The sequence below is a fragment of the Apteryx mantelli genome, chromosome 4, assembly GCF_036417845.1.
Source record: "Apteryx mantelli isolate bAptMan1 chromosome 4, bAptMan1.hap1, whole genome shotgun sequence".
Lineage (NCBI taxonomy): Eukaryota > Metazoa > Chordata > Aves > Apterygiformes > Apterygidae > Apteryx > Apteryx mantelli.
The window spans coordinates 39,747,589-39,769,576 of NC_089981.1; the positions used below are offsets into that span (position 1 = coordinate 39,747,589).

General features: G+C 37.4%; 1 protein-coding gene across 2 annotated transcripts; it reads left to right on the forward strand.

The window, feature by feature from the left end:
• The first annotated feature begins 255 nt into the window (after positions 1 to 255).
• On the forward strand, positions 256 to 20,700 carry CAT (catalase). 2 transcript variants are annotated; one of them, XM_013959502.2, is made up of 13 exons: positions 256 to 528; positions 6,192 to 6,363; positions 7,343 to 7,453; positions 8,728 to 8,858; positions 9,757 to 9,861; positions 10,791 to 10,916; positions 12,309 to 12,500; positions 13,521 to 13,673; positions 14,862 to 15,000; positions 16,272 to 16,402; positions 16,975 to 17,082; positions 17,744 to 17,830; positions 18,301 to 20,700. In XM_013959502.2, exons 1-13 carry the CDS (start codon positions 463 to 465, stop codon positions 18,364 to 18,366), a joined length of 1,587 nt encoding a protein of 528 aa, XP_013814956.1. In that variant the 5' UTR covers positions 256 to 462; the 3' UTR covers positions 18,367 to 20,700. The 2 variants fall into 2 exon arrangements, with proteins under 2 accessions (XP_013814956.1, XP_013814957.1); XM_013959503.2 differs by lacking the exon at positions 16,975 to 17,082.
• Positions 20,701 to 21,988: the final 1,288 nt, after the last annotated feature.

Genomic DNA, 21,988 nt, shown 5'->3' on the forward strand with positions numbered 1-21,988 from the left:
CTGCGCTCCCCCTTGCCCGTATCGCGCCGCCCCCAGCACCGGGGCGGGGCGGGCACGCCCCCACAGGAGCAGGGCGGGGCAGGGCGCTCTAACCGCCACCGTCTCGCGCCCCCTGCTCGCGGCGCGTCACGGGCTCCCTTTGACCGGGGGGGGGGGCCACGGGCGCGCTGCTTTCCTGATTGACGTTTCTTTGGCCCACTCAGAGCTCGCGTTGGCTCCTGGGCGGGGGGCTATTGGCCGAGGAGGTAGCGGGGGGTGGGCGCAGCGCTGAGGTAGAAGGCGTAGCGCGAGGGCTCCCGCTACCTTGTGGATGTTTACTGGGAGTGCCGCGGCGACAGCTGGGCGCTGCGGGTCACCCGTCCTGTCCCGCGCTGCCTCCGCGCCGCCAGCAAGCACCTCGAGCCGCCCTGCGCTTCTCTCCGCACCCGCCCTTCCTCCTTGGGGGTCTCCTGAGCTTGCAAAATGGCTGACGGCCGGGACAGCGCCTCGGACCAGCTGAAGCAGTGGCAGAGCCAGCGGGGCTCGCAGGTGCTCGCTAGGGCTCCGCAGTCGGGGGCCGCCGGCGCAAGCGAAGCCCGCGGGGCTGCGCTCCTCGGCGCCGTGCCCGGCCCGGGGCGTTGACAGCGGGGCGGTAGCGGGCGCAGCCGTTACGGGGAGGGAGAGGGGGCGCGGCGGCAGCCGCCCTGCTGGGGGTGAGGGGAGGCGCCGGGCGGCAGCCAGGGCCGCGGCGGCGGTGCGGTGCCCCCGGGGCTCGCCGGAGCGGGGCTGCGGCCGCGCCGTGCGGCCTGAGGAGCCGCGGGGCAGCGGCCGGGGGGGCGGCGAGAGGCCGCGGGGAGGCGGGCGCCTGGCCCCGCGCCGGGGGACGGCGCGGCGCGAGGAGGCCGGCGGCCGCCCGGGAGCGCTGAGGGCAGGCGGCACGGCCGGCTCGGCTCGGCCGGGCTGCCTGGAGCCGGGCCCGCAGCCTCCCCTTACCGAGGAAGGCGGCTCGTCCCGCCCGAGCAGGGCTCTGAGCAGGGGCGGCAGACCTGCCCTAGGGTCCTCTGCTTTTAAAAACTTTATTCTTCTGTCTCTCGTCAGGTGTTGGTATTTCCATTTCTACTCTCGTATTGATAGTGTCCAGTGAAAATGTAACTGGGGAATAACATTAAATAACGCACATTCAGCTGGCATGTGGAAATTTGTTTACCAGATTTCAAAGTGGATTGCTGCAAGTGGTTAATGAGTGTCATACTGTGGATTATGTATTTTTATGATTTCAATCTTCTAAACATGTAGAATTAAATATATTTGGGTAAGCAAATAAATACAGCATTAGTTTATTTTCCTTCCTCTTCTTCAAATTACTCTGTCAGTTCCTACTATATATTGTCTCACAGGACTGTGTATTTGGAATGAAGTACTTTCTCTGCTGATTATGCTAAGCACCCATCTTACAAAACACATGGAATGGCTTGGTTCCCACTGCTTGTATTTATTTATTTATTTTTTAGTTCACTCTGTGCTGGAAGGTATTGTATGAAAACTACATTCCAGTGATTTGAGAAGAGCTTTACCAATAAAGACACGAATTGGGACTTCATCATATCATTCTAGCAAGTTTCATAATGCTCTTTTAATTTTTGTACTTTGAATAATACTTTGTTACAGAAAAGCTGAAATCTGTGCTGAAAGCAGTGTTTATACATTGGCTGAGGTTGACTTGAAGATTGGCAGGCAACCCAGAGTCTGTGTTGCACAAGGAGTCATGAGACCTTAAGATAGGCAGTAGGGAAGGCTTATTAGAATTTTAAAATGACTTGTATAAGGTACAAGGTATCAGTAATGCCTGGAAGTATGTACTTTGATGTATGGTGTTTACAACAGCTGTGACTAAAATTCTCTTGGCTTTGTTTCCCTTCTTTCTGTCACAGGACCTTAGTGCTGTAATGAAATAAACATGCAGATTTGAAAGTTCTTATCTTTTAAGATTTTGACTGTCTGCAACTCCCAACCATATGAAAATGTAGCCATCAAACAAATTTAAATCTGAAAGTAGTATGAGAATTCTTAAAACTAGTATTTTTTTTCTTTCCCTATATATTGATAAAACTCATTTTGTGTGCCCTGCCTAAACATTATCTGAAACTAAAGTGAATATATCCTACAATTTGAAAAAATGTTTGTACTTCTAATGTCAGCATACATAAAGATCCTTTCAGCAGATCCGATTGACTGCCCTCACAGGAGATACTGTGCATCCACAAAACTCTTAAATTCTTGATGGCTTTAGTTTCAAAAACTAATTGTGATTTGTAGCTACTTTATTTGTACTAGTTTTAGAAAATAACACTGCAGGAGAAACTAGTTTTCAGACAACAGTAAAGCATATTGATTTGAAATGGGTTCTATTACCTTTACAAACCTTTATTCTTCTCTGTATACATATTTTAAAACCATTATGCAGTCTTTTTTTTTTTTCCCCCTCTCCCCCCCCCCCCCGAGATAATCACACTGAAGGTATTATTATAAGTGTAGGTGAACTAAAAGCTTCTTTTTAAAACAAAGGATAAATGTTTTTTCTTTCCAGTCTGTTTCTTACCATGCTCTTGCAAGGGTTTTGTAAAGCAGAAGGTACAGGTGTATGTACATGCATGGTAGTTCTATCAGTGCCTACTTAAACCTCCTGGGTTACTTAGAACTTCATACAGAACTCCAGGATAAACAGGGCTCTAGTTTAACATAACTTTTGTGGAATGAGTGAAACTTGGTCTCTGCCTTAAGATGACATGCATATAAGTCTCTTTAAAAATGCTGTGGACTTGAGGAGTCTTAAGATCTATGTCCCATTTTTGAAAGTGTACCAGAATCCAATCCCCAAATTTGCTCCTCTTAGAATTTTAGTGTTCAGAATTTGTAAATGATGCTCAAGCTGTACGGACGATTCTTACATTGCACTGTCACAGGCTACCTTACGGCGAGGATGAAAGCGAAGCCCCTATGTAAAACAGGCGGGAAAGATGAAAATGTTTATAATGAATGGTATCGCAAGGAGGTTGGGAAAATGCAAAATCCTAGCTTGCCTTTCATGTGATGCATTGTTTTTCATAACATTGCAAAGAGTTTAACTTTGTTATATGACAGTCATCAATATTAAAAAAAAAATACATTTCTGCTTAGAAAAACTAATGCATTGTTTTTAACTGTAAAAAATCTGAAATTTTTAATCAGCAAAACTAGTGAAAGTCAAAGAAAAATATCAGCATTTTTGGATACAAGAAAAAAGTGGTCTTCTCTAAACAAACTCCAAAAATTTTCATGGCCAGAAAGTTCCATTAAAAATGTCACGATGTGTGTGCATTTATAGTCTCATCATTTACAAACTAACCTGTTCTATCTAAGAAAGGGCTCTTCAAAATAGAGTTAAGAATGGGTTTCAAGAGTGATTGCTTGAGATTTTCATACCACAGTACAGAAAACAAATGTGTAAATATGTCAAGATAATGAGCTGATACTCCAGTTGCATTAATTTGTGCTGGGTGAATATCTTGAAGCAAAATATTTTATATTTGTTAGACTGAATCATGGAATGGATGAATGAGGAGTTCCTAAACTTCTTGAAGTTCCTTGAAAATTGTGGTGTCCTTTTACTTAAGTTAATATATGAAATTAAATTCTAATTCAAAAAATTCAGTTGTTATAACCTCTTAAGCAATTTCTAATTTAAGATTATAGCTAAAACACACAGGGCAAAACATAAATATTTAATGGTGCTAAGTTGTATGGGGCCTTTATATTAGGATATTGTTTTAAGAAGTTGAACTCTTAGACTGACTCAGAATGGGAGGACTTATGATGCAGTCTGACTAGGTGGTTTCTTAAGTTGAACACTGAAATAACTTTCTTTGGCTCATTTAAAACTGAGCATAATGAAAGACAGGAAACTTTCCAGCAAGTGATACAGAAGTAGTAGAAAGAGTAGGGAGAACAATTGCTGCTTTTGCATCTTTCTCTTGACAGTTAGGTAATGTTTTGATTCAAATGGATGATTTAAGAATACTTGAACTACAGCTGAAGCTGTAACTCCCCTGTAAGCTTCTGAACTTCTATAATGCTCTTGTTTATAACTGAATATATATTGCCTTTTTTCAAATGCTTGTACAAATTTCAGTATAGGTTTGAATTTCAAACATCCTGAAGTAATATAGGAGTTAAATTTATGCTTATATCTAATGAAATGGTGCATGAAGGATAAAGCACCTCATTATTTTGGAAACTCAAGCCAGCTAGAGTAGTATATATTGTATACTAATAAGAACATTTTGGAAATGCAGTTATCATGTCAAGTGTTGTCTATTACATGGTTATTCATGTACCTGAGCTAGGCAAAGGTGTATATAACTCTTCCTATATGTTTTACCTCATTCAGAAAACTGGTTGGGTGTAGGTATGAATCGTTGTTCTTTCCCTTGTCTTGTAACATGCCCCCCCTTTAAAAACAAAACAAAACAAAAAAACCGGAGGCTAGTCCTGTGCAGTGTACCTTTCCATTAAATATGTATGGGAATTTCACCAGTTTACAATGGGAGGATTAAAGCCATTAAAGAAAGGACTTAGACGATCAGTATTAAACTTGGGACCCTAAAATTTCCCCATACAATAATGAAAGTCTCCTCAGCAACAGTTATTTTTCTCTCGTCTCCATCACCCCTTTCATTTATAGAACTTTATAAGAAGGAGCAGGGGTTAGTAGGAGATGAGTTAGTCTTATCCTGGTGCAGTTCCTGTGGTTTAGCTACATGGATGCTTCTGGCAGAATGGTGAAAGAAGGTAGGATGGTATGGATGGGGAGCATGGATATATGTCAGTTTAGTGCAACATATAACTGTAGATTTAGTGTTAACTGGTAATAATCTGTGACACTCAGGTATTTGTGCTCATCCTGTTGCAAGCTCTTCCTTGCTCTTCTTTCTTTCTAACTTCTATTCTGTTCTTTGGTATCCCTAACAAATATCACCTTCACCCTGAACAGTTAATAAATATGCTCCAGGAACAACTAACACCTGCAACAATAGTTCTGATCAGTCAACTTATACTACATTCCTTTTGTTTAGTTTAGACGTGGTTTCTGAAGCTTATATACCTTCTCTTACTGCATGTTTTATACAATACCCAGCAAAATAGGACTGTTGCCTTAGTGGAGTACATGAAGTTGTAGGTAATGCAGATAAGTTCTTTTTAAGAAAGTGGGAATACACTCAGTATTATGGAATGTTATGGTCACAGTGCTATAGAATTCCAACAGCTTCTTGAAAATTTTTTTGGAGTGGTTATTTTTTCAGGTGTGGGGTTAGTCCTGCCTTATCAGGTGCTGCAGTTCTAATTAGCCTACAAGCTTGCTTAACTTAGACTAGGTATGCAAGAGAGGAGAAAGGGATGAGTACTGCTATTTGGGGCAATTTCTTTAAAGACAATTATGCTAGTCAAAAAAACCCCAGTGTTCTGGTTTACTGTCCTTTGGACAGGACATTTACTGACAGTAGGACTTCTTAGGGCTTCTCTTAATCCTAGTCCTTCAGTGGTTTGCAAGTCTGGAATGATGAATATTTAGGTGCTCCTACCTGTGTTATTCTCTGTAGTTCTTCTGGACCCATAGTAGTCATGGTACCCTCTTCTTGTCTTTATGGTGTCTCTATAGCTCTTTCACTGACTTCATCCCTGTGTCCACATTACCTTTTTATTCCTCCTCTCCTTTCTTCTCCCTCATTACTTTCCAGCAACTACTTAGTAATATCTCTTCCTTTAGTTCTCTTTCTCTTCTCCCCCTTGCCCCTTCTCCTCACCCCTAAATGTTGAATGGCACACTTGCATAGACTTTAAATATTACCTAGACTAAGAGGGGGCTGTACTGAAGCTTAAGTCATGGTTTAGGCTAGTCACTTCCTATTTGTCTTCAAGTGAGATACATCATCTTAACAAGTAGTATTGTTGTATTATACATGGCTTTCACTCCCCTTCTTTAGGAGCCCCAGCTGTACAGTGCTGATACAGTTAGACCATCTATGGTTTCTGTGGCTGGTTCCAGAAACCTACGCCATTTCTGTATATACGCTTCTGTATGTCATATGACACAACTGTTGATCAGATATGCACATTGTGTGGCTTAAAGCATACAGTTTTTAATCCCTGTAATATTCACTGTGTTTTGCTTTCAGAAACCAGATGTATTGACCACTGGTTCTGGGAACCCAGTAGGGGATAAGCTTAATATCCTGACAGTAGGGCCACGTGGGCCTCTTCTAGTTCAGGATGTTGTTTTCACTGATGAGATGGCTCATTTTGACAGAGAGAGGATTCCCGAAAGAGTTGTGCATGCAAAAGGAGCAGGTATGTTTTAAGAACACCTACTTTTTCTCTGTGAAGAATTAGGCTGTAGAAAGCCCTAAAGTTAATAGATTGATAGTTATATATGAACAACAGTGAGAAGAACAAGAAGTAAGGCCCGCTTTAGAAGAACTGCCTTTGGGATCTTTGATCCAAAGGTTGATGGATCATGTATGTGAAGTTAAGCAGTGAAAATCTTTGACTTTATAACTGAGGAAGTCTTAGTAAATGGTTAATATACTATAAAATTGCCATTCTTGATAAATTTTAAACCAGTCTTCATCTTTATGCCAATGGTCAATGTCAAAACTTGAGGCACTGAAAAGTTTTTTCTGTATCATCAGTTATATGTATTGTCTATACCATCTGTTGTACCTGTCAAAGCAAGAAGATACCTAGTATTAAAAAACAAACCTCCCTTCCCCCCCCCCCAAAAAAAACAACTCAATTTAAGTCTTTTGTTGATCTCTGTAGAATAGAACTGGCATCTCCTGATTTTGTTATGATTGCTCTACAACAAGAAAATATGAGACTAAATCTTGTTGTAATGTGCATGTAAGGGAAAGGTTCCATTGTGGGGATGGGGAAAAATTTCGTTGCTTCATCTGGCTTAAAGATCAGGATTAAAGAAGTATTTGCCTTGGTCTGAGATAAACATGGAAACTCTAGGCAGAAGAGCCTCCAGAAAGCCACTGTGTGTTATTTCTCTCAGAAGTGAGGTCTGTTGCTTCCAGAAACTGTTGACAATCAGTTAAGGATGGGGAGGGAAAGGACTGTACAACCAGTACTTTCTGCTTTAAGTAAATGCCCTTAAGTGAAAATTAAATATGAAATGTTTTAATGCATAAATTCTGTTTAAATTCATGAATTTCCATGTTTCCTTTTGACTAAAAGTTAAATTTTACTGTAATGGAATAACAGATGTGTTATAAGTGAAAGGGCAGTGTCTAGATCTTCTTTTTTTTAAATTACTTTTTTACAGGAGCCTTTGGCTATTTTGAAGTGACTCATGATATTACCAAATACTGTAAGGCAAAAGTGTTTGAACACATTGGAAAGAGAACTCCGATTGCTATACGATTCTCCACTGTCGGTAAGGTTCTAAACTTATTTTGTGTCTTCTTATAGATGTACCATAATTGATATCAATATGTTTACTTCGTGGAACATTTATCTTGTACTTAAGATAGTTTGATATGTTTTCTGCCAAGTAAATCATCTTCTGTGAATTTCATTTAAATTATAAAACCTTAAGTAATTTTGAGCAGCTTCTACTTCTTTGTGCAAGAGCCCTCTATAGATGTTTTCCCTTCTAGAATGTGTAAGAAAGGGTAGTTTGAGCCATTTTTGGTTTTGAGGAAAGCCTACTTTATTTCTGGATGGACCATGATCAGTGCTTGCATGCTGCAGCTGTGCCCTTGAAAATTAAAGACCTGTTATTTCTTACCTTGTAGGAATGTTTTAGTGATGAATGCTCTAAAGAAAGTACAATGGCAAAGAAGAATAGTGTGTTCTAAAAGACTTTCTTCTTTTTCTAAAGAGCTGAATACATTAAATGGCAAAATCTTAAATGATGTTAGGTGAAACATACATTATGACCAATACCTTGTACCTAGAAGAAATGTTTTTAAAAAATGTTACCACTCTACCTGTATTTAAAAGCAAAGAAATCTTAATGAGGGTTCACTTCTGGTAGTAGTATTAATAAAAAAGTTCCACATGGCTCAAGGAGCTGCAGTTTTTTTCAGTCTAGCTGGTGTTTCCCTGTGTGACCAAAACTTAAGGGGTCATGGTACGTATCTATATAGGAAAGACATGCAGCTGAGTTCAGTGCATTGACCTGCATGCTAAAGCAGGCTGTTGCATCTCTTTACCTTTCCTTTCCCTGCTCTGTTTGAGCATGTTTCTTCCTAGCTATCTTATAGTCCACAGAACTTTTTTTATGAGAAAATGAGCGTCCTAGTTATTTCATCATGACGGTTAGCATTAGCTGTTCCTGGATACTTCCAGAACACTTTTGCTCAGATATCATGTTAGGCATTTTTTCTCTGGTATAAAGTTATTCACTGGAAGAATTATTTTGGGTAAAGTAGAAATGGAATTTAAAGGGTTGCAACTCTTACTATAGTAAGTTGCCTTTTTTAAGGCACACTGTTTATATAACTACCTTCCAAATAAGAGCTTTCAGATTGGGAATTGCGCATTAATTAGCAGGCTTTACCTTCTGTGTTTTAGTCAGTAAAGCCTTATAATTCAGTGTTGTCTCTGCTAGTGATAATGTGCGTTCTGCTCTTAATTGGTTAAAGTGGATGTACTGGCTTTTTCTTTTCTTCCTAACGCCTGTATATGTTCATGTGTTTCTTCAAGCTGGAGAGTCCGGGTCAGCTGATACAGTTCGTGACCCTCGAGGCTTTGCAATGAAATTCTATACAGAGGAGGGCAATTGGGATCTTGTGGGAAATAATACTCCTATTTTCTTTATTCGGGATACAATGTTGGTGAGTAAGTGCTTAAGATGAGGATAATTTGTGAAAGAGTCCAAAAGTTCATTCACTCTCTGTTGCTTCACTGAGAAGCAAAAACTGTTGTTTTGACATACTTTTTAAGTCTTTTGTTCAGTAGATGCTCCAAATGTGTGGGGTGTGTGTGTGGTTGGTTGTGTGTGTGTGTGTGGGGGGGTTAGAATTAATACTTGATTACTTACATTGTTGTTTTTCATACTGCAAATGACTACTCTGCTGTGACATGTGCTACTGTGCAAGTAACTTCATTCTCCTCATTCTTCGTATTTTTGTTTCAGGTCTGATAAGTTTTACTAGTGTTGGAATTAGCCTTTTTTACACTAGGCTTTGTTTAATTCTTAGGCTTTTTTTAACTTAAAGCTTCTATAAGTTCTTTTTATGAAATCTGATAATTTTTTGTCTATTAGTACAAGTTTGACTGCACTTTGTATGTGTTAGTAGAGGGGCTTTTCTTTAGAGTGGAGTTGAACTATATAGATATCCTATAATATCCCTGTGTTCATTTAGGAGTCACTTATTCAGTTAAGTTCGTATATCCAGATTCAGAAGGATTTACCTCTAATTTAATCTGTCAGAAATTGAAAGTTTTCTTTGGCTCTCAACAGACTATTATCCTAATTGTAAATATTTCACTTTCACAGTCAAACCAGTAAAATTACAGTACAGAATTTGGTTCCAGGAGGTGGATGATGATGGAAAACTTGTGATCTTACTGCTTTCTGTCTCATCTTTGTTTGTTTTTGCTTCAGTAGATTAAAGGGTATTTAAAAAACTGTCTTGTCTTACTGTATCCGAAGTTGCTCGGTATACCCCAGGAGGTGTTGCTTAAGTTAACTTTTTTTTTTTTTTTTTTAAAAACTTCTGGACAAATTAGTTTGCATCCTTCATCCATAGCCAAAAGAGGAACCCTCAGACTCATTTGAAGGATCCAGATATGGTGTGGGACTTCTGGAGTCTTCGCCCTGAGTCTCTGCATCAAGTAAAGACCTTTCTTGAATTTATTTTCTATGGTTAAGAAAACTGTAAGTTATAAGAATGCACATGTTTCTGTTTTTTACTGTCTCAGTTTCATGTTTCATCTAGAAATCCACATAATCTTTTAGGAACAGTAAAGGTCAAAGGTCTACGATAACTTCTAAGCCTGTTAGTTACATTTCTAGTTTTACATTTTTTTTTTTTCTTCTTTTATTGACTATCTGAAATATGTAGGATTCTTTTGTTTTCACAGTCCTATGTTATATAGGAATGAAGGGAGTATTCTTAATTTTCTAATAATAAAGCAGTGGAAATACTGATTAACAACAGTGTTTGTATATTTAATGTTAAAGAGCAAAATACTGGGAATGCGATGCTGTCGTATCTGAGTTTATGTAAAGCTGTATATTGTTTAATATGTTAGTTCGACTCCAAAAAGGACCAGAATGCACAATGCCTTCCAATTCTTCTGTTTACTTATTCCAATCCTTTCAAGCTAGTGTAAAATTAAAAATAAGTTTGGGGTTTTTTTTGTTGTTGTTGAAGTGCTCACACAGAGCCTTTGTCAATAATTACTGACTGGAAAAAGAAGCATCACAACTGTTATGTGTGATCATAAGCATAAAGAAAAGCAGCATTTTCAGTAGCTTTGCATGATGGTATGTTTATTGCCTGAAGAGTTTCATTAAGAACTAGTTGTTTGGGATTTTAATTTTCAGGTTTTGTCTTTAACCTGAAAAAACTGTCATATTTTTATCTGTAACTTAGCTTATCCATGCCTAGCTGCCTTGTTCTTATAGGGAAAATCATAACATTATCACCAGGTTAATGTCTTGCACTTCACTGAATACTTCACAGGGACGGTGAAGGGACGATGGTCCCTTTATCCTTGAACTAGAGATTCCATTAATATTGTTGGATCTGTCTCTTTAGGTGTCTTTCTTGTTCAGTGATCGTGGTATTCCTGATGGATATCGCCATATGAATGGATATGGATCACATACATTTAAACTGATTAATGCTAGTGGAAAAGCAGTTTACTGCAAATTCCATGCAAAGGTATTGATTTTTGCATTTACCTATTGGAAATATACATCATATTGGATTAAAAAAAGTTTAAATAAAGATTACCTGAGAAAGTTTTGTAACTTGTTAAGTCTGATTCTGAAAAGACTAGTTAGTGCATAGTCTTAATTTAAAAGGTGTGTGTATTTTTTCGTATCAGTTGCATGCTTTTAACAAATACAAAGGATTCATTGTTCTTGCTCTGACATGATAGGTGTTTACTGAGCTATGAGGAAACTCTTCTTTTGGGGGGGGGAACGTTTGTTTCTACTTGGAGCACTCAGTGGGCTTGTGTGGTGAGCTCTGTGTTTTAAATGTTTTATTTAGTGTCTGATACATTCCTATTTTATGTTCATGGCTACACAGTAGTTCAGATTCAACAGGTGCTTCTTCAGCTAAAAGTTCTTTCAAGCTGGCTCTGTTTTTGTTCCTGTTTTTATTTATATATAGATATATCTATATATATCTATATATCTCCACACACACATACACACTCACATATATATACACATATATAAAAAACTACACACACACATATTTCTATATATATATACGTGTGTGTATATATATTATATGTGTATATGTATGTGTATGTGTGTGTGTATATATATATATATATATAAAAAACTATATAGAAATTCTCTGGTTCTGGGAGCTCTGTGACACTGAAGCTCACAGAACTCCCATGCTTTTGTCAGAAAGCAGTCTCAGTCCAGCACATCTTACTTGGTGAAAAATTCCCTTCAAAATTATAGAGACAATGCACCTTCTTACCTCTTCAGGCTTCAGCTAGTGGAGCCTGGATGTTTACCTCTGAAACAAAGGCTTCAGAAACCATCATGTTAAACTAACAGGGATTGTATAGGAACTTTAAGCCTTTGAGTTACTCAAAGCTTATGCAAATGAGATTTTTAATAGCATTAAAGATGACACGGGGGGGGGAAAAAATTGAGAATTGAGATTTGCGTAGGATCCAGAACTTTCAGTTGTAAGGGCTGCCACCTTGTTTTTACTTAGTGCTGGCATGTGCTCTGTATGAAGAGGTGGGAGGTTGGGACACTTAAGGAGTACTCCATACATTAATGGGAGAGAGGAAACCTCTTCTTCACTTGATGTGCTGCAGGGATCATAATTTCCTTTCTGTTTTATGTTGTATAACATGACATTTATTTTCCTTCTATCAGAGAACTATTTTTTTATTTTTGTCTTTTAACCCAGAAGGCAGCTGTTGAATGTACTATTATTCTGAACTCAAGTTATTGGAGAATGGAAGGTGGACAGTCATGCTCCTAGATCCTAAGTCTTGTTAATACACATCTCTTATCAGTGATTTCTGTAATACTTTATGCATATTGTAACTGGTGTTACTGTTCTTATTGTACTTAGACTGATCAGGGCATCAAAAACCTTTCTGTTGAAGAAGCAGGAAGATTGGCTTCTACTGATCCCGATTATGGAATACGTGATCTTTACAATGCCATTGCTAAGGGAAACTATCCATCCTGGTCTTTCTATATTCAAGTTATGACATTTGAGGAAGCAGAGAAGTTTCCATTTAATCCTTTTGATTTAACTAAGGTATTTCTGATGCTATTATGAATACTCAATTTCAGCTTCTTTAAGAAAGGTCATGAATTCAAAATGTAGGAAATGCCAGAACTGAGCTCATCCGTACATAAGAAAGGGTAATAAGAAGCATAACATAACACTGTTTTCCTAAGTTTCAGTCTAGTGCCTTAACAGAGAAAAGTTTGTCCTTTCTTTTTATTCATCCCTCCTCCTTTAAGTGTACTGCTTATTATTTGGTCAGGATGAGTCAAACCTTGGAGATGAAGTTATGTGCTTGTTAAACATATCAGACAGGAACTTAATGGATTAAACCTTCACTGGAATTTTGAATACCCTTTTCTCTCAGTTATTTAATCAAGAAAGCTGCAGAAGAGAGCCTCCTCTGTGGCAGTATATGGAATCTTATGTCACTCTTCCTCAGTGAAATATGAATCCAGGTCTGTAGATTGTGTCTGTACTGCATTTCAAAAATGTGATTTCAGATCACAGTCGCACACTGAGCAAGCTAGTTTTAAGTGTTGTTGATCGTGTAGCATCTGATACTGGTCTAATTTTATGTCAGACTTCCAGCTGCTGTTTCAAAGAATGGCATGTTGAAAGATACTAACATAAGCTTGTTCCCCCAAAAGTGGCTAACTATTTTCTGGACTTGAAAGTTCAGGCTAAGATGACAAAGAAAAGGCTAGTTAAGCTGGCTGTACTTTGAAGTAGCTGAAAACAGCTCATGCTAACAGTTCCACCTACAACATTGCATTCTTAGGCAGTTTTTCAAGTGCCTGTGGCTATTTCATTTAAGGATTCAAGTGCTGAGATTATGCTGTGATGATGAAATAAATTGCATGAATACTCTGTATGAATTGCGAAAGGCTTCTTAAAGTGTAGCTTTTCTCAAAATGCTCATTACCAAAATAAAAATTATTTCAGTAAGGTATTTTCTCAATCGGGAATTTCTAGGCAGTGTTAGCTTTTTTTAAGTTGCATGATGGTAAAATAAGTTTGATTTTTATGCATGTGTGTTATGTCTTACAGATTTGGCCTCATGGTGACTACCCTCTCATCCCTGTGGGAAGGCTTGTCTTAAACAGGAATCCTGTCAATTACTTTGCAGAGGTAGAACAAATGGCATTTGATCCTAGCAACATGCCACCTGGTATTGAACCTAGCCCTGACAAAATGCTGCAGGTAAACTAAAATGCATATGATACTTTTTAGACAGACAAAAGTTTACATTTCTTCTGCTGTTTGTGAAAGCGTTCATATCGCTGTTTGTAGAACAGTAGTAAAATAGCCTGACAAAGCAGCTGTTTTTAGTTGTTTTTTAATGATCACCATTTGTTGATGTGCCCATCCAACATTTAAATATAAAGAGAATGGGAAAGAACTGAGGGAAGAGAAAATCTAAAATATAGATGGAATCTGTGACTACTGTCAAAATTGTTGTGAAATCTACCAGTCTGACTGACAAGAAGTACTGGATAAAACTGTAGCAAGGATGTAGTATTTTTTCAGTTTTACCGTGTATCTTAGAGTGGTTGTAGACTCCTTTATGGAGGTAAGAGGAGGACTTCAAATGCTGTAAAATACAGATGTAACTAATCTCTGATTATAAAATGTGAGACTGTTCTTCAGAAGTAATACTGCAGACTTCTTACAGGTAGAAGTAGACTAGTAAGACTGTATGCAACAGACTCTGCTAGCTGCACAGTTGTGGATGTTTCCACATTGTGCTCTTTTAGGTTATAAACAGGTTGGTACCGTGGGTATCCTTTGAAGCACCAAAGTATTTTAATGCTTTTAAGTGGATAAACACTTTAAACATCATGCAGTTCTTCTGTATTGCCTCTCTTCACTCCCAAAAGCTGGATGGTGGTAGTCAGAGTCAGTCTGTCTTGGTATCCAGACAACAACTGGTTCAGATTCAGTTCAGCAAACAGTTAATGTACGTATTTCAGATTTAATCTATTTTTAGATCTAGGGTTGAAAATAAACAGGAAAATATTGATATTATTTTTTGGTAATACTAAGCACTACTATGGCCGTTTTCATCTCTGCGTGTGTAACCATTTTCTTGCTTCAGAATAGTCTTAGAATTCTGGAGCAGGTCTTGTTTGTAATTGGTAGGAAAGGTCAGGCTGCACAAATGTAACACAACATGCTGTTTTTCACTGATATTTCCAACAAAATTGGCTCAAGCCTGAGTGTTTCTCAGGCTCCTATTGGACATTATTTGAAGTGTGTCAAAAAATATATGCAAAAGAACCACTGTCTCTTCCATTTTACTACTTAAGGTGTTGTGCTTTGAACTCTGATATGCCACTTAAGTGATCTCTTTTAGCAAGTAGCAATTAATATTTGTGACAAATATTTTAGGGTCGTCTTTTTGCATATCCTGACACTCATAGACACCGTCTGGGACCTAACTATCTACAAATTCCTGTGAATTGTCCCTTCAGAACTCGTGTTGCCAATTATCAGAGGGATGGACCAATGTGTGTGTCTGACAACCAAGGTATTAATGAAAAGTCTTAAATCTAATGTTGATATTTATGCATATACTGCAGATTTTTTTGTTTGCAGGGGAATTAAGATAATTGTTGGAAAAATAGTTTTATTGGATGTTACTAATTTCTTACACTGTGAGAAATGTTACTTTTTTTCTTCAATCTTTCAGTATTACTTGTGACTCTTTCCCCAACTCATTATTCTCTATTTTCTGAGCTCAAGACTTCCTAGTTTATCTGTTTCTTTCCTTTTATCAGAAGTACAGAATAGTTTTCATATAATCTTTGTCAACCATTTAGTACCTTTTCTTAAATTATTAGATCCTTTTCGAGATTAGTTGACCAGAACTGCACTTTTGCAAATCTGCCATATGCTCTTTTCTTTAGAGTGCCCTAACATTGTCTATCTGACATTCCTAATACTCTACTTTCTGATTGCTGGTGAACACTGAATTGACTTCAAACTATCCACGTGAACTCAAGATTTCTTTCATGATTGGTAGCAACATATTCTAGAGCCCCTGATTGTGCCTATATAAAGTACATGTATTTCCCTTCTCTTATGGTTTACATTGCAAATAAAATTTTATTCAGCAATGCAATTTTCATTCAACTTTTTAGTAGCATGAAGTCATGCTGTCACTGTAAATAGCCAGCTTTGATTTTGACTAGGTTAAATAAAGTTTATGGAAGGTAAACTGTCTGCTTACTATTTGCTGCCTCTTCAGCTAACTTTCTGAATATGTTGAAGAGTACAGGTACTCACACAGATCCTTGAGGAGTGCCTACCTGATTAATTCTTCGTATGAAAAGTGACCACTCATTCCTACTTTTTTTTCTTATGTTCTTAATACAATACTAATTGACAAGGTATCTTCTTCCCCTTGTTTGAAATACTTGGAAAATAAGAACTTGGAAACAGCTTGGACTAAAACTTGAATGACTTCCATGACTTTCTCTAATATTGGCTGAGCAACGGTATTGTGAAAGTGACCACACCTCCTTATTTGTGAAACAAAATCAAATGAAACAAAATAACATCTTTCCTCAAAAGTTCTTGAAACTTTCTTTTTGACCAGCGCTATTAAACACTTGCTTGAGGCTATAACAAACTCCTGCTGCTAAGTGTATGTTGACAGAAAAATGCCGACAACTTTTTTTAATAAGGTGAATCATAACTGGTTAGTTGATTTAGGTTCTTTTAGGCAAAACATACTTTTCTGTCCTCTAATTTAATCTGAGAGAACTGGCATCTGCATTTTCTTCTTTTCTTTTTCAGGTGGTGCCCCAAACTATTATCCAAATAGTTTTACTGGTCCAGAAGATCAGCCCAATGTGAAGGAGAGCCGCATGTCTGTTTCGGGTGATGTGCAACGCTTCAATAGTGCAAATGAAGATAATGTGACTCAGGTATGATGTATGAAAAGGCTTTACATTGCTTATTTCAGAAGATAAGTTTATAAGCTGTCTAGACAATCTTAAGCTCAGCTCTCATGAGATGGTGGAAGATCTCTGTGCAACTTCATTTCATGGGTAATTGAATGTTTGTTGACAAGACTGAGTCCTCACAAGCCTTTGCCTTCCATATTCTGAGCACTGATATTTAGAGGTAGTGATTTTTTCAGTCTTCCTGTAATTGGTTTCTGCAGATATCCAAACCAGAATATGTACATAATACCATCACCATCAATTCCTAAATTGTTCAGCTGGAGCCCTACAGCACATCTGTTTGTTTTGATTAATTAGATGAGCAACACAGACTTCCAAACTAGAAATGAAAAGAGTTGCTAGCAAGCTTGCCAAATACACAAACTGATAGCCTTTTGAGGTGTGGGGTGTTTTTAAGTGTTGTCTGACTAGTAAGTGAAAGCTCTTTTTCAATAATAACGAATCCTGAAAATCTGTTAACTGTTATTAAAAGCTGCTGGTGGACTCACTTGCTTTTTAGAATTGCAAAATAAAACTTTGTTTCTAATCATAAGGTGCGAGTATTCTATACCAAAGTACTGAAGGAGGATGAACGCCAAAGGCTATGTAAAAATATTGCTGATCATCTTAAAGATGCTCAACTCTTCATTCAGAAGAGAGCTGTAAGTGGCCTATTCACTGTTTTAGCCTTTACTCTTTTTTCCAGGTTTTCTTGCAATCTGTTAATGTTTTGTCAAAATGGCAATATGCTGATGGAATGAAAGACTAGGAATTCTTCTTGGGAAGACAACTTCATGATTTTTCGTTTTATGCAGGAGTTATCAATACAGAACATATTATGTAAATATGCACAAATATTTATATAAGTAATATGTAAAATAAAAAATGACTTTTCTCCCTGAATGGAAAGAAGGGGGTGAATGTTGACCATCAAGGATGTCATGATATTTTGACCTTGCTGATGTCAAAAACAAGATGACTGCCAGTATAACATTTTTGGTCTAAACAAGGAAGAGGAGGTGAAGGTCAGAGAGAGATTGGATCTTTCTCTTTACTAGTGGTACTTTGTTTAATCAGGAAAGAGTGACATAATGTGATGCTTATGTGACATAATAAAAATTTGGATGGAAAATGCTCATAGCTCCTTTCTGGCTGGTCAGAATTAAACTGTTAATTTTGAGAAAAGTATTATCATTCCCCTTTTCTTCCTTATGATATGCACTGCTTGCAGGCCATGGAGTAGGAAAGATAAAGAAGAATACATCTGAAGCAGAGGAATAAAATTCTTGTTGCCTCTCTCGTTCTGCTTGTCTTTCTGTTTAGGTGAAAAACTTTACTGATGTTCATCCTGACTATGGTGCCTGTATTCAGGCACTACTGGACAAATACAATGCTGAAGCTGGGAAAAAGGTATGCTAATTATTTCTGTAGTTGAGTTTTGACTGACTGAATATTTTGGCTTCTTTTGTATATCCACTGAAGTGAGGACTCAGTCTTGAGTTACATTTGGTTTACCTGGGAGAAGTCAGTGCATGTAGAATTGTAAAATGGGGACTATCACTCTGACAACATTTAAATTAAGTGCTGATTAACTAATGATTTACAATGATTTCAGTTTAGTGGGTTTTTTTGTAATGATTCTGGGAGATGACTAGAAATGCTAGACAATGTGGTCAGGTTGATCATTCAGACTATAATAGTTACCTGTTTCCTTTAATGGTAATGAAACATTTTAGTTTTTTTTTTTTGTTTATTTGTTTTCATTTTTTGCTATGTGCAATAACAAAATCATTGCTTTAAGGTACACAATTTTTTTTTGAAGTTCGCTAAACTAAATTTAATGGAACTTGCTCTGAATATTTCTCTTGCTTCATTTTTAGGATGTAATTAGGACATACACACAATCCACATCTCATGTGTCTGCCAAAGAAAGATCTAACTTGTAAACCGTGCCACAGAGATTTACTCTGTTCTTGAATTTTGCATCCGCATAACTGCAGGACAACCTGCTGAAGACATTAATGAATGTAGCAGACTTCCGCACAAATATACAAGCGTTTTACAGGCTTGATTTATTAAGTTTTCAAGTGCCTATACCTGTATGGGAAATGGAAAGTAACTCAAGCTAACAACCCTAGTGCCTTTCAACACTAGTGCTCTGTTTGTTAACAATGTATCGTGTTTTTAAGGAAACCTGTAATTAAAAAATGTCTTCATTTCTAGAAGCAAGCATAAGTTTAATCAAAATATTGCTTTTTTTGTTTGTTTTTTTTCATTGCAAGACTTTTCTGGTTAAATTACAGAATAAAACTTCTATACTGATACTGATTATCATTAGGGCTCATGTTCATGTTAATAAATTGATGTTGCTTGTTATTTCTAATAAAATAGAATTGACATTTTGTATTTTTAGACATTACTTCTGGAATGCAAAAATGAAATTCAAAGGAAATAATACATGTGCAATAGTTTGCTTAAAATACTGTGTATTTCTAGTTCCTTATGGTATAAATGAAACTAAAAAGTTTAATCTCTCTATATATTGATTCTTATTGCTAATACCTGTTTTAGGATGATAAAGCTTTGCATATTTACTAATGCTAGGTTGGATATACCTGACGTAAGTGAGATAGGAAAGAATATTTTCTAACTCCATACACTTCACAACAAAACTGATTACATCTTAAGAATCTTTAGAGGGGAAAAAATTGTCCTTCCTAGTCTATAAGAATTTAATTGGAAAGTATTAATTTTTCAAATGTCTGAGAAATTAACCTCAGCATAAGCATTTTTATTTTGGCCAAATTCAAGCTCAGGCAGCTTTAAAACTATTCCTTACAGTTTTTGAAATCCTGTTATTTTACTGGCTTAATCTTAATGTTGCTATTTATTATTCAAGCCAGAGCTGTTTTCTTTTCAAAAAAATCACACTTTCACTGAAATGGCATGTGTATGTATATGCATATATAAAACCCCTCTGATTTTATGAATATTAGACCATTGTCTAGTGTTTGGAGTTTAATTCATCAGTGCAAAAGGATTTGGAACCCTTTGGACTGAAAAGTATTCCCTGTTACCACTTAGATCCAAAGGAGTCTCTTTAGCATAGTAATATTGTCTTCAGTCTTTGAGTATAATTGCCAATTAGCTCTTAGAAACTGAGACAAAAAGAAAGTGTTTATATTTGAGAACTTAGAGCAAGGATTGAATGACCATTATGGAATTTCTGGAGTTACCTTGGTTGAATATGTACAACATTGGACTAAAAGCATATCATCAGCATCTGAATGCTTTACCATAAAAGGATACAACAAAGCAAGGCTTGAATTACTGATTTATAAGTGCTAAAATCCCACCTTGATTTTTTTGCTCAGGTAGTTATTTGGGAAGGATTATTCTGTTAGGGGGTAATCATGTTTAAGCTGATTGAGTTTTGGATAAAAACCTGTCATACCTATTGCACGCTGAAGTTAGTCATAACAGACAAAAATGTCTTTGAAGTGCACTTGGCAGGACCAGGCAATTGCCACATCTCAAATCCTGGCCAGTTTTAGTGACTGTTCTGTTGGCTATTTTGTCTTCTTCCCTTGCCAAAGGAAAGATCACTGTAAACATATAATTAGTCCAGATACCAGTTCCACAGCATCACCTTTAGTGTGATATATTTGCTTTCCTTATTTACCTGCTGATATTGCCTCATTACCATTTGGATCACAAGAAGCATGAATGACGATACAAAGAATTTCAGAGCCCAGCTACTAGTTCTCAACTCAACCAAATCTTATACAAATTTCTCAAATCATAGCAACTTTTCGATACTGGGGACATTTGTGTGTCCTTGAACTGAATTTTGAATAGGAATACTTCCTGTGGTGTTTTTTTTCTTTTAAGTGTGAATTGGCCTTCCAAGAAGTGAAGGCAGATAGATAAAGAAGAGTTGGTATTAAGTGTTGTTCCATTAAGTGGAAGCATTGTAGAAAGCTGCTTCTACTCAAACTCATTTATCTGTTAATCTGTTGTGAAAAATTGACATGCTGTGTGATAGATGCAGTAAAATAATATAAAATGATAGTCTGCTTTACTGTGGATTTTTACCTGATCAGGCTAGTAGGAGCAGCTGAAAGAGCCACATAAATGGGTAGGAATACTTCTTGCTAGAACATAGAATCCTAATAACTCTTGGAAAAGAATAAGCCAGACTTGTTCTTTAATTTTGGTGGTTTCTGCTAAATATTGTCTTGCTTCTATTTCTGAAATAAAGAACTAAATTTAAAAACCTCTTGGCTGCGTATTGTCTGTTTTGTTTTTGTGAGCATGTGTTTTCAAAGAGGTTATTCAATCTAGATGATTCATACCTTCAGCTGTGTTTTGGAAATTGTGCAAAAGCTGTTCAAGTTTTGGGGAAGTAGATGCTATTTCAGAAATCAGTTATTTGGACTGCCAAGGACTAAATTCTGCTCAGCTCTGATTTGTCAAATTACCTGTTAGGCTCCTCTGTCAGTGATTTGTAAGCCTTTGGGGAAAAGGAAGGCTACTCAGATCTGTAGTAAAACAGTGCCTATAATTGTGTGCGCTGCATGAACGGGAAAAAATTGCTGTCCCACTTTACTGTGGCTTTTGTTGATTATGCCTTGCTTAAGTCTCTATTTGTTGAAGAACCTTTTGTTATTTTTCATCTAAAATCCTCAGTCGTGATTTACAGAATTGTTGTGAGACTATTGAGGCCATTCAGTTTTTCAGAGTTCACTTACATTCTAAGGAAGGAGAGTTATTTTTAGTAGTTTTATTTTCAACTTTGCATATTTTGTTAAACACTTGAAATATGTCCCAAAGGTACTACATAGCCTTTCAAAAGGCTGTCAGTACAGAGATTTATTCTACTGTTTGTATTACACAAATGTTTAGTTCAGTTTAACTCTGTTATTTATAAACTGCTTTTCTTAAATTGCAGTCATTTACTTTTTTTCCCGAATCACTACTTTTTACTTCATATGCAAGGAACTGTGGCATAGCCAGGTAAAAACCACTGGGAGAATGATGATTACTAGTAAATGTGGTAGTTTAGAGTAGAGCTTGGGCTAATATTTGGATGGTGGCACTCAGATTGGAGAGTCAAGCACTAGGTGATGAGGAAGAGTGAGGAAACATCTTATGCAGTAATACTGAAAAGACATGTAGACTGCAGCTACCTTTATTTTGAAAACTCACAATTTCAACACGGTTTTGCTTAAAAGCCTGACCTCTGTTCTGTGCTCCAAACTGACTGTGACAGGCATTACAAAGTAAAACTATGCTCATGCAAAAGATGGAGTTAGGCCACACTGGAAGAACAGTAATCTTATTTGTTCAAAAAAGATAAATCTGTGTTACAGCTACTTTGAGAATAAAAATGCTGTTTATGTGACATGGCATAATCTCACTTGTATACGTAGACTGTATTCTGCTCAAGTCAAATCAAATACTCTTATGATATGTGGCTGCTGTATATTTTTCAGTTATGTGTTAAGAAGGATTGCTCAGCTGCTTCCTATAATCCTTTTAAGGTAGGTATCCATCTCTAATAATGGA